Source organism: Podarcis pityusensis (assembly GCF_964106645.2).
Source record: "Podarcis pityusensis genome assembly, chromosome: 3".
NCBI lineage: Eukaryota > Metazoa > Chordata > Lepidosauria > Squamata > Lacertidae > Podarcis > Podarcis pityusensis.
In genome coordinates this window covers 100,081,701-100,094,712 of record NC_138026.1, presented here as the reverse complement: position 1 = coordinate 100,094,712, position 13,012 = coordinate 100,081,701, and the positions used below count along the sequence as shown (strand labels likewise).

The following is a 13,012-nucleotide window of genomic DNA, read 5'->3' as shown; positions in this document are numbered from 1 at the left end:
AATCATAGAACTGGCAGGGACAACGAGGGTCATCTAGTCCAGGCAGAGGCAAACTCGGCCCTCCAGATGTTTTGGGACTACAATTTCCATCATCCCTGACCACTGGTCCTGTTGGCTAGGGATCATGGGAGTTGTAGTCCCAAAAAACATCCAGAGGGCCAAGTTTGCCTATGCCTGATCTAGTCCAACAGCCTGCAATGTATTCCTAGGCCTCTATAGCCTTCAGATCTCTCTCCATGCCACAACCCTCACTGAATCTGCCTTGCAGCTGGAGTGCTTTTGCCTGGCTGGAATGTGTCCTTGAACCCTTGTTTGTCTGGACAGAGAGGAGTGTGTGTGAATGTGCCCAGAACCAATCCTGCTCTACAATGGGGGAAGAATGGCATTTGTTGCTCCACCCACTTCTTCCTCTGGCAGAGCCTGCCATTGGTTTGTGGTCCTTGGAAGGTTTCCCAGGAGGAAATGTGGTCTTAAGGCTGAAAAATGTATCCCAAGCACCAGAGAAGAAGACTCCTCTTTCTTCCTCACTAAAAAAACCCCTGTTGCTCTAATCCAGATTCGAATGACCTCGCTACTATTTTCAGCAGATCATTCGTATGCAAAATCTGGTACAAAATATGAATAGTCACATTTGTAAGACATACCATAGAAGCTTCACAACACTAACCATTTAATGCAGTCTGTATGTCCCAAGTAGTGGCGTTGAGTCCTCTCTTCATAGTTAAACAGTACTACCACGGATGCTATGAAATATACTATTTCTCCAGTAGGAAGGAGGTAAACATTGGCTCGACAGTCCCTTCCACGATAGCCGTATCTTTTTTTTTTTTTAGGTCAAGGTTTTTAAAATCCATGAATATTAAAAGAGACTCAATTCCACAAATCTCACACCGTGAAGGTCTGTGGAAATGGGAATGAATAGATCATTCTTTCATAATCTGCCTCAGATGTGAAACACTGTACCTCCGCCATACATATATTTTAACTTTTGGGAACTCAGATTCCCCTTGCTTTTTGGTGTGTGTGTTAAATAAAAGCCACATAGGAAACAAATGTACTGCAAGTTGCGTGAGTATAAAACAAACACACAAAGACTACCCAGAAGTATGAAGATTAAAACAGAGTCAAGTTTGTAAACCTGAAATATGAAATTTTCATTAGGCAATAATAGAAGCCGCTGCACAACCTTTAAGTACCTTAACCTGTTTTGCAGCCACGGAATTGCATCGGACAGCACAGGCCTTCCTATTGCTCCATTCTGGAGAGGAAGTGTATCAGTTCCATTTGGCCTTTTAAAAGAAGTGTGTGAAAATTCCAAAAGCTCCTCGCAAGGTGGCAAGACACTGCTAAGCAATTGCAAAATATTCAGAACCCTTTTTAGGATTACAGCAGGAGAAAAGTAATTTTTAAAAATATGGTGTGAAATAAAACAACTTATGCACAATAGAAACATGAAGAAAATAAATAAAATATTTATCTAACACCTCTCTTTTTAGTTTCTGCTACCTGTCTCTATTTATTATTATATTGTTGGTTTCAGTTGTGAGCTGCCCTGAATTCTGTATACATGACAGACAGGTGGGTTTTTCTTTTCTTTTTTTTTTAATATAAACGAATAAAAGAGGCCCAGGTAAAGAGGAGAGGCAGAGAGATGGGGATGCAGGGCCTCTCCACCTGCTGTGCAGAAAAAACAGCAACTTTTGGCTTCTCCTCTCCTTGAAATCTTTAAACCCCAGCTGCTCATTACAATAATTCTGTCTAGCTGTTGCCATTTTACTTCTTTCCTCCAAATCTCTTTTACCTTTTTGTCTTGCTTTGTGCAGTGACTGTCTGGTTACTGAAATCTGTCAACTACTCTCGGGAATATTTTCTGACTAAAGAGTGGGCTAAAAATGCTTTAAATAAAAACACATAAAACGTAAGGAGATTGGAAGCTAAAATACTCCTACACACCCACCCACCCTTATTATTTCAGGAGATTAACATAGTGGCAGCATCGTATCTGCGCTGGTACCTTCACAAACCATGGTTAGCACTAAGTCACTGGCCTGAATCACATATTATGCTAAGCCAAACCATGGTTTAGCAAGGATGCATCTCCTATAATAATAATTTATTATTTGTACCCCGCCCATCTGGCTGGGTTTCCCCAGCCACTCTGGGCGGCTTCCATAGAAACCAAAAAGATCATGGCTCCTTTGCTGAGCCATGGTTTGGCTTAGTGTGTTGACCAAATCTGGGTTGATGGTTTAGCTCTCTCCAGGCTAACTAAAAGCTACAAAGGTATAGGTGCCTTAATACATCTCGTTGCACTGATATATTTTATTTGGAAACATTTCTGGGGTGTCAGCACTAGATATCCTCTACTGAACTAAATCAATCTTCCCCAATCTTGGCACCCTCTATTCTGCTGGACTCCAGCTTCCACCACCCCAGACAACATGCCTAATGCTCAGGGAGGGATGAAGGGGCAGGAGGTCCAACCAGGTTGAAAAAGATTGGACTAGATGGGCGCTTGGATCTGATGCTGCAAAGAAACTCTTAAATGTTCTCAAACGAAACAGTAACCCAGTGCTTAACTGTGTGGAATGTGCAAAGCATTGGAGGGACTGTGGGAAAACGCCTGTGCCAAGCAAGAAGGAAGAAGTCAACACAAACAGCACCAGGAAACTATGAGTGGTTACGAGATGAAAACCAATAGCCTATTATTTAGTGATCCCAAAATTATTTTTCCCTTAGAGGAAGGACTTTTCTTTTTCTTTACACTACTATTAAATTATGCAGACTTCACAGTGATAAAAGAAAACAGGAAACTAGACAGAAAAAGGAGAGGTGGGGTGGGGAAAGAAAAAAGAAAAAAAACCACTGGAAAAAACAAGTGGGGTTTTGGGGTTGTTTTTTTTTAGGTTTGTGATAAGGATACACCCACTCCAGTTTTAATTTCTCAGAAGGCAGCTCTGTCTTGATTTCGTAATATTTGTCTACCTCCGAAGGAAGAAACATTGTGATTGGTCGTCCACGCATGAACATCTTGATGTACTCTCCTTCTGTCAAAACAAAACAAAAGCATGCACTGTGAGTTTGCTTTTCAAGCAAAAATATTAACAGACCCTGTAAAGAACTACATTTTTAAAAATTGTAAGCTATGGATTTGATACAGATCCTGGTGGGACATCATCAGTACATCTTTTCTGGCTCAGACCTAGTAAGGCGGAACAAATACGTCCTTCTTTCTCACCACCCACCAAGATATGCTTCTGACCATCTTATCAACTTCAAAGCCCGATGGATTCAATCTATGGGCTGCTACCCTCTTACTGAAAGGCACTGAATCTTTGTAAACATTTGCTGCTTCTCCCCACTTCTCCATTCACTTGGTATTCATTTAACAGTTCTACGTGGCCACTCCTAAAATTTCTAAGGATAGCGAGACTGGAACCTCTCTTCTCACAGCCCAAGGCACAACTTAAGAAAAAGCAAAATGTGCAAGTAGCAGGGAGCAAGGACCAATTTTTACAGGTTCAGGAAGAGGCACATTAAGCCATGCCTGGTGGGTGAGATGCCATCCCACTGCTTTTCAGGTTGGCATAACCATCCCATTACCTTTCTCCAACTTTGGGCTCTGGGCCATATAGAAAATTTACTTCCTTTGCGGTTGAGCACAAGACTGTCTCCACTTTGAGATTATTCACCCCCACCCACTGTATGTTGAATGGAAAAGATAGATTAGGGGTCAGCAAACTTTTTCAGCAGGGGGCTGGTCCACTGTCCCTAAGACCTTGTGGGGGGCTGGACTATATTTTGAAGAAAAATAAAAATGAACTATGCCTATGCCCCACAAATAACCCAGAGATGCATTTAAAATAAAAGGCCACATTCTATTCATGTAAAAACACGCTGATTCCTGGACTGACCGTGGGCCGGATTTAGAAGACGATTGGGCCGGATCCGGCCCCCGGGCCTTAGTTTGCCTACCCATGGATTAAGGTAAAGGTAAAGGGACCCCTGACCATTAGGTCCAGGCATGACCGACTCTGGGGTTGCGGCGCTCATCTCACTTTATTGGCTGAGGGAGCCAGCGTACAGCTTCCGGGTCATGTGGCCAGCATGACTAAGCCGCTTCTGGCGAACCAGAGCACCGCACAGAAACGCCGTTTACCTTCCCGCCGGAGCGGCACCTATTTATCTACTTGCACTTTGATGTGCTTTTGAACTGCTAGGTTGGAAGGAGCAGGGACTGAGCAACAGGAGCTCACCCTGTCGCGGGGATTCGAACCGCCGACCTTCCGATCAGCAAGTCCTAGGCTCTGTGGTTTAACCCACAGTGCCACCCGCGAGTCCCACCCATGGATTAGACACACTGAAAAAGTCAAGACGTATGCAGCCTGCAGTGTGAATGACACCACAAACAGAGACCATTACATTTTAGAGCCTAAAAATAAAGTATTTCATAGGAGAGAGAGGTAAGGCCAAGTCTATTAAGAAACTATGTTATTAAAATGAGAGGTAAGGCCTATGCGGTAAATATTATATACACCTCATCCCAATTAAACTCTTAGGAGCAAGCTTTATTCTTCTTCAGGTTTTTTATTGTAATACCTACCAAGGGGGAACTTTTACGCATCTCAACATTATCATCAGACTGATAAACGTTCACTTAAAGCTAACTACAGCTGACTTAAAGGGATTATAGTTTTATTCTATTCAAGGTTTATTAAATCTGCATAAATCATTATTTTTCAAGGGATGGGATCACCTTTCTATTGTCTAAGGCAGCCTTGCTGCAACTCTGGGTCCCCAGAGGTTGTTCCGCTACAGCCCCCATCATCCCCACCTAGTATGGGCAACAGCCAGGGATAATGGGAACTGCAGTCCAACAACTTTTGAATATCAAAGGTTTATGGAGGCTGATACAAGTGTTTTATATTGATTATCTTTTGGCTGACCCGTCTCCTGAGATTACTGCCAAGGAAGCTAGTTTTTGTGTGGTAGCCATAGCTTGTCAGAGCAGGATCTTGTCCTAATTTTAAAATTATTAACACTTAAGTTGTCGCTCATCATTTTAATATACAGTGAGGGGGGAAAGTATTTGACCCCCTGCTAAATTTGCCCGTTTGCCCTCTGACGAAGAAATGGCCAGTCCATAATTTTAATGGTAGGTTTATTGTAGCTGTGAGAGACAGAATAACAACAGGAAAACCCCCAGAAACCCAGAAGACAAAAGTCAGAGATTGATGTGCATTATAATGAGTGAAATAAGTATTTGATCCCTTTGCAAAAGATGACTTAGTACTTGGTGGCAAAAGCCTTGTTGGCAATTACAGAGGTCAGACGTTTCTTGTAGGTGGCCACCAGGTTTGCACACATCTCAGGAGGTATTTCATGCCACTCCTCTTTGCAGATCCTCTCCAAGTCATTAAGATTTTGAGGCTGATGTGTAGCTACTCGAACCTTCAGCTCCCTCCACAGATTTTCAATGGGATTAAGGTCTGGAAACTGGCCAAGCCACTCAAGGACCTTATTGTGCTTCTTCTTGAGCCATTCCTTTGTTGCCTTGGCCATGTGTTTTGGGTCATTGTCATGCTGGAATACCCATCCCTGACCCATTTTCAATGCCCTGGCTGAGGGAAGGAGGTGCTCTCCCAAGATTTGATGATACATGGTCCTGTCCATCATCCCTTCGATGCAGTGAAGGTGTCCTGTCCCCTTAGCAGAAAAACACCCCTAAAGCATAATATGTCCCCCTCCATGCTTGATGGTGGGGATGGTGTTCTTGGGGTCATAAGCAGCATTCCTCCTCCTCCAAACACGGCGAGTTGAGTTGATACCAAAGAGCTTGATTTTGGTTTCATCTGACCACAACGCTTTCACCTAGTTCTCCTCTGGGTCATTCAGATGTGCACTGGCAAACTGCAGATGGGCCTGTACAAGCGCTGTCTTGAGCAAGGCAATATTGCGGGCTCAGTCCTTCACAATGTAGTGTGTTACCAACTGTTTTCCTGGTGACTATGGTCCCAGCTGCCCTGAGATCATTGACAAGTCGTCCCCCCCCCCCCCCGCCGTGTAGTTCTGGGCTGCTTCATCGCCGTTCTCCTGATCACTGCAACTCCACGAGATGAGATCTTGCATTGAGCCCCAGACCGAGGGAGGTTGACAGTTATTTTGTGTTTCTTCCATTTGCGAATTATTGCACCAACTGTTGTCACCTTCTCACCAAGCTGCTTGGCAATAGTCCTGTAGCCCAGTCCAGTCTTGTGCAGGTCTACAATCTTGTCCCTGACATCCTTGGACAGCTCTTTGGTCTTGGTCATGGTGGCTGCTTTGGAATCTGCTGGATTGATTGCTTCTGTTGACAGGTGTCTTTTGTACAGGTACTGTTAACGAGCTGGGATTACAGGTAAGACCTCTCCCTTACAGCAGGTGCTTCTAATCTCAGCTTGTTACATACAGTGAAGATACGAGGTAGCCTGACATCTGGCTGATTGATAGGGGATCAAATACTTATTTCACTCATTATAATGCACATCAACCTTTCCCCCCTCATGGTAATTATTTTATATTTCCTAGTGTTTTGATATTTTACATTGCTTTTAAATTCTATATTTAATATTGTACTTAATGTACCATACTGTGTCTTATGTATTTTGTTTTCTTCTCTCCTTCTCAACTGGTTATTGACTGAAATAAATGAAATGCAATTATTGCCCTAAGTGAACTCAGAAGTGTCACGAGAGAAACAGGAGGTTGAAGTGTAGTGCTGTGGAAGTTCAGGTTATAAATAGCACTGACAAAAGACACCAAGCATCTCTCGTGTTTCTTCACCCCAAAGAAATAACAGGAAAACCAAAGTAGCATTGTTTTCTTCTGCCAGGCTACGCAAACTTCAGAGAACTCACTGAGCGCATTTTCAGACCTTTTTAAATTAAAAAGTCTGTATAAACAAATTTTGTTTGACCTTACATGGGGGCGGTAAAACCTCTCACACACATCCTTGTTTCTCTTTTTGAAATCCAACACTACAAAACGTTCTCTTAGGTATACAAGCCCACAGGGCAATTATAGCATTAATGCAAAACTTTTTTTTGGAAACTGTACAGATAATGGCAGCGTATCAACAAAAGCATTTTTACCAAACAGAAGGTTGTTGCCCAGGGACAAATTCCTGTAAATACAAGCTAGGAGAAGCAGCAGTTGAACTCCCTTTTAATTTATATTAGCTTAATTGCCGTGTTCTAGAACATCAAACTGAACTTTATTGGTCCCCTCCCAAACTGTTTAACTGTGGGGGGTTTTTTAAGGATATAATAAGATGAAGTATTTCATGTGTACCTCAAGCATACTTCCTATACCCTCTTGTCCCCTGCCCTTCTTCGTCCAAATAAGAAAACAAAAGGCCTCGTTTTAGAACAAATAGAACCAAAATGAAAAACAAAACAAAACACCCAAAGCATTTGTAAGAGGAAGGAGACACTGGTTTAATTTTAAATGTCATCATACAGTTGGTGGGAGCCGCAACCTTTGTATTAAGCTCTGTAAATGCAGCATATGGAATGTTTGTAATAAAAAACCTGCTCTGAATTGCTTCAAGATGATACCTTTCATAGCAGGGATGGGAAACCTATGGTCCTTCTCAGGCTTCCTCAGATGTTTTGAGACTACAATTACCATCATCTCTGACCACTGTTCCTGCTAGCTAGGGATCATGGGAGTTGTAGGCCAAAAACATCTAGAGGTCCGAGGCTGAGGAAGCCTGGTCCTTCTGATGTTGGTGAGCTGCAACAGCTGGGTGGGGCTTATGGAAGGGCCACAGGTTGCCCACCCCTGTTTTATGCATATTAAATGGATTGCATGCTATTACACCCATGTACACAGAACTCTTCTTCACATGAAACCAAGACCCGGAGGTTTTCTCTTGTTGCTGCCTGCAGTCATGGAAACCAAAAGCTCGCTACCATAGCATAATTAGAGCAATCAGGAAGAATCTTTTGCAGTTTCTTATTGGTGTCATGTTCAGGGAAGGCTAGTGTTTTCCATGGTGATTCAGCTGCTAATTCAACTATCATGCAATGATAGTTTGAAATGGACCATTCAGTGGTTTAGTTCTGCCGCTGCTGTTAACAGATATGAGCCGGCTGCCATAACGTACTTGGGCATCATGAGGTACGCATGGCAGCAACACACATCACTGGTATCCAAACACCCCACACAGTTCAGCAGTACAAAATGGAAATGCTTCTACATACTGCAGTGGGGGAAAGCCGTCACATAGAGGCAATTCCAAGCAGTCCCTGTATGATTTAAGGCCATGTTGAGATCAACTCTTATTTTCCTAAGGAAAGAGATCCTACTGTTAAAATTCTGATCCAATGGTCTTCTTTTCACTTTGGAAAAACAACGGCACTAATCTGTGGTGTTGTAGTAGCACTTATATGATTTGGCAGTCTTTTCTGCAGGAGGTTTTCCTTCTACAATAATTGCGGAGTTGTCTCCAATGTTTCCTTGCTGCAACTCGCGGCGGAAAAAATAAATGAGGCAACGCAACCAAGTAAGAAATGAGATACGCATCTTTGCAATGCGGAGTAAGTTAGATGTGCATTTAGGAAGAGACCCAGAGATGTTCATCACCTCTATGCTATGGCCACTTTCAATGTGCTATTTTTTAAATTAAAAGAAATCCAAAGGCAGTAATGTATGAACGGGCACATGGTCTTAATTTTTAGAGCTCTTTTAGAACCATTCTGCACTAGGAAGGTAAATTGCAACGTGAGGAATTATAGGAGGTCAGAAAGACCCTTCCTTCAATTTATTCTGTTGGTTTTAAGGAACAAAAATAAATAAATTCCCTACATTAAAAAAGCTCTATGTACAAACTACAAAGTGCTTCAAGAAGAAACCCAGCTTTAGGGAGGGGGTGGGCCTCATAATTTCATACATTCAAATCAGGTACTTAAGCATGTAATCCTGTATCTCATTTCCATCATTATTGCTGAAGGCATCTGCATGTAGAGACCTGCTGCCACTGGCAGCCAAGCATAAAGGCTGTATTTCACGTGCAGCCAAGTTAAAAGCAAAGTCCTTAAAATAGGTACTGGCACACAACTGCATCCTTGATCTAAAGCCAAACATGGCAGAAAATTTATTAAACCGTTAGAACAGATTCTAAAAGTCACGGCATGTTCTAGATGTTAGTTTCAAGGAATTTGTACGCTTTTTAAAAAATGCACGTACACTTGGCTATAGCTGCTGCGAGAGTTGAAGTGGTTTAAAGGGAAGGATGCCCCCATGGGCATGCAAGGGGCATGATGAATTATTTTATTTAAACAGAAGAAATATTTTAAACGATCTTCTGAATTTGAAGGCGACAATTACAAAATGACAGCAGACGCCACGGAGGAAAGGATGCAATTGCCCCTTTGTAACTGCTGTTATTTCTGAAGACCAGAGACTCCTGAAAAACTAGAAGGAATTCAGAGCTGCCGAGTGGCTTGGACTCAACATAGTGGGAGGGCAACAGGAAACATGAGTAACAATAAGATTCCCATCTACATATGTGTTTATAGTGCCCACAGTTGAACTTGTTATAGTTGGATGTGTGAGGCTGTATGTAAACCACCCCCAAATGTAAGAAGGTTGGCATAAGCTTTCATGACCAGAGTCTACCTCATCAGATATCCTCAGTTGGCAAGTACATTTATATACAGGTGCAACGAGAGAAAGTAGACAGCAGGGCCAAACGGCAATAAAATAAAATAAAACCACCAGCTAGCCTATGATAACTCATGCAAACCTTAAATGTGTACACAACTGGCACAATGACCACTTGCAATATCAGTAATTTGTAATTTGTAATTTATTCTAGCACTACTAGTAGGAGAGGAAATAATAATTATGTTATTTATTAAACATGTATAATGCCCTTCATCCGAAGATCACAACATAAAACTACAAAATGAGGACACATAACACATAATGAAAACAAACCAATAACTTGGCCTCCTACAAAACACATATAAAAGGCCATGGATTGGCTGATTAAACGAAGCTCTGGTTACAGACAAACATTTTTGACTGGCACCTAAAGATATGTGATGAAGACCTAAACAAACAGAAATAATACTTGTTGACAAGTTCTAATTCATCAGTTCTACTCTAGAATCTCATTTTGATTTTATTTTTGATTTTTTTATGAGAACAGAAGCTTTCAGGTCACCAGGGGGAAGGGCCATAGCTTAGAAGCTTCTGGTCAGTAGGAGAGGGGGCATGCATTGCTTTTCGGGAAAAGGTTTCATGTTTGATCTCTGGTGTCATCAGGTAAAGAAAAACCTTGGAGACAACAGATTCCGAGCAAAGAATTTTATGTCCAACTTTGGGCAAACTGAGGTCAGTCTTATTTACGGTTTATTGAAACCAATTTCAAATCTTGATTTAGGAAGCTGCCTTGTTTCAAAAGATCATAGACGAACCAGAAGTAACAAGTAAAGGGAAGCACATGAATGGAAGAATCATGTAGGTTCGTTCCCGTTAAGATAACCATAGTCCATCACTTCACTGCAACACAGGATATATATATGAGAGACAGTGCCCCATTAGTTCACACATCTGACAAAGGGGACTCCAGTGCATGACTGCTTATGCCATTGTAAGTGTTACACATTTGAGGTGCCAGAAAAAGGCAGGTAGTTAACCTCCACACACGACATTCAGAGCTCCAAAGCTGGGTTTCACAATGGAATGAGAATTTACAGCTTCGTCCAATATGATTTCTCAACTATACCAGCAAGATTAGGAAAATGCCTGAAGGGCATTATAAAGTCGTAAGGCTACCAGAGAAAGCTCCAACAGGCATAATATGTCAATTACCAAAAGTCATAGCCTTTCAGTTTCACAATTAATCGCACTTTTTTCCTTCTCAACATCTTGCCGTTTGAAACGTATCAGTCTTTACGTAAGAAAATCAGATGAGACACCTTGCGTTGAACTGCTATTCACGTCTGCATCCAAACCAGCTAACCAACAACATTAATTAAGATATTAAGCACACAGTTAAGTAATACAAGACTGAAAAAGCAAGATCTAACAGAAACAGACCCATCAGCACCTGCTCAGACCTATTTTGTACTCCATTATCCCCATTTTGAATTTTGGTTTGTTTGTTCAAATGAGTAAGTCAGTAAGATTGGACCCAAACATGGTCCTAAGTTCTAGGGATAGGGAAACCCACAAGCTCATTAAGGTCTATGCTCTCCTACATATCATATACCCTATATATAATAATCTACATACAGTGTGCCAGAAGAGGAGTGCAGAAGCAAACAAATGACACATTTGCGGAACAGAACAGATAGCTGCTACAAGGCAAGCAAGTGATCCAAGTACAGGGAAAGGAATCCCCAGATTTCTTCCAGCAGGGAATTGTGCAGTCTACAGATTTGTGGAAAGCATAAAGAATAGAATTTGTGTGTGTGTGTGTGTGTTTTTAAAAAATGCAATGGCTATGCTCTATATGACATGCACATGAGCCAACATGCTCCAGGTTTCAAGCTTCATGCTTCAGTGACATTTGCAGATCAAAGCCAGTCATTCTCAATCAGGAATAATATTCTTAGCAGACAGTAACGATACATACACTGTTTTTTCTCTCTCTTTCAACAAGCCAGCAGCAGCCAGACAGAATTTACTGACAGAAACAAACTTTAATCTTTTTTTTTTTAATTGTTACCATAGGAGGATATTTTCTGTTATTTGATTGCATAGTGCACAATTTGTAACCCAGAATACTGAGGGCAAAAAGGATCTTTTAGTTGGCATTTCAGGATACTGTTAGAAGACAATTGCCTGGATAATGTTTAATGTACATGTATATCATGTCCATTCTCGGAAAGAGGAAATTAAGCATATATCAATTAACATTTCAGATTTTGAGGGTGTGGGTTGCAGGGAGGGATATGATGCTTCTTAATTACAATATTGCATTATTTAGGTAAAAAATACAGGAATAGGTTTCTATTGAAATTGAATAGGTTGAACCCATGTGCTTTGGGAGACTAAAAAGCCAAATAAAAGATCAAAAAAGCATTTAACTAGGAAAGCAACCAGCTTGCATAATTTTAATCCTTACCTTGGCTGTTCTTTTCTCGAGTTGACATTTTTGCTGGTTATGGGACAGAAATAAAACAGCTTACAGGTGTCTCCTGCCTTGGGTGAAGTCTACCATTCAAACCCAATCTAGTATTTTTAAAATGCACATGGGAAACAGATATAGCACATCATATACGCATTGTAGATTTTCCTGTTTTTTGGTTTTTTTTTAATGAATAGCATACAACATTCACAAGAGGCAGAATCCTCTTTGCTGAGACAAAGCCAATTTCAAGAGTGCTTGGGAGTTTCTCGCTCTGATCCAGAGCCTCGTGTGAATTATGTGCGCTCTTCAGAGTGTTTGGACATGTGAGAAGCCTCGCTGGTTTATAAGCATGAAGGCAGCAGATACAAACCCACAAAGGAATGTGAATGTGGAGCAGCTTAAATGGGAAACCACTTATAAGCAGGTGGAGCTTCATGCATGCAAAGTTTCTCTGAGACACAGATACTCTTTTCATCTTTATAGGTCTGGAGCCAATAGAGAAATGCCGCTGAATGCAGTATACAGTGGTACCTCGGGTTAAGAACTTAATTCGTTCTGGAGGTCCGTTCTTAACCTGAAACTGTTCTTAATCTGAGGTACCACTTTAACTAATGGGGCCTCCCACTGCCACCGCACAATTTCTGTTCTCATCCTGAAGCAAAGTTCTTAACCCGAGGTGCTATTTCTGGGTTAGCGGAGCATGTAACCTGAAGCATCTGTAACCTGAAGTACCACTGTACTTTGAAGCAAGCCCTAATCATCATATTAAAACATGACTCAGCTTGTAGGTTTATTATAGTTATCTGAACTGGACATAGAAATAGATTTATCAGTCTTAGCAGAAGCAACAAGCTGACCTTGAGTAAAGATCTACTCAAAAACAAATGT

General features: G+C 41.5%; 1 protein-coding gene across 2 annotated transcripts in view; it reads right to left on the bottom strand.

Moving 5' to 3' along the window:
• EML4 (EMAP like 4) overlaps positions 1 to 13,012 on the bottom strand; it is an 89,824-nt gene that overhangs the window by 35,610 nt on the left and 41,202 nt on the right. For both annotated transcript variants that reach the window (XM_081000500.1, XM_081000501.1), the window contains 3 exons: positions 12,119 to 12,151; positions 2,924 to 3,047; positions 668 to 817 (listed from right to left, as the gene is read on the bottom strand). In XM_081000500.1, the coding sequence (XP_080856626.1) occupies positions 668 to 817; positions 2,924 to 3,047; positions 12,119 to 12,151 (307 nt within the window). The remainder of the gene's footprint in view (positions 1 to 667; positions 818 to 2,923; positions 3,048 to 12,118; positions 12,152 to 13,012) is intronic.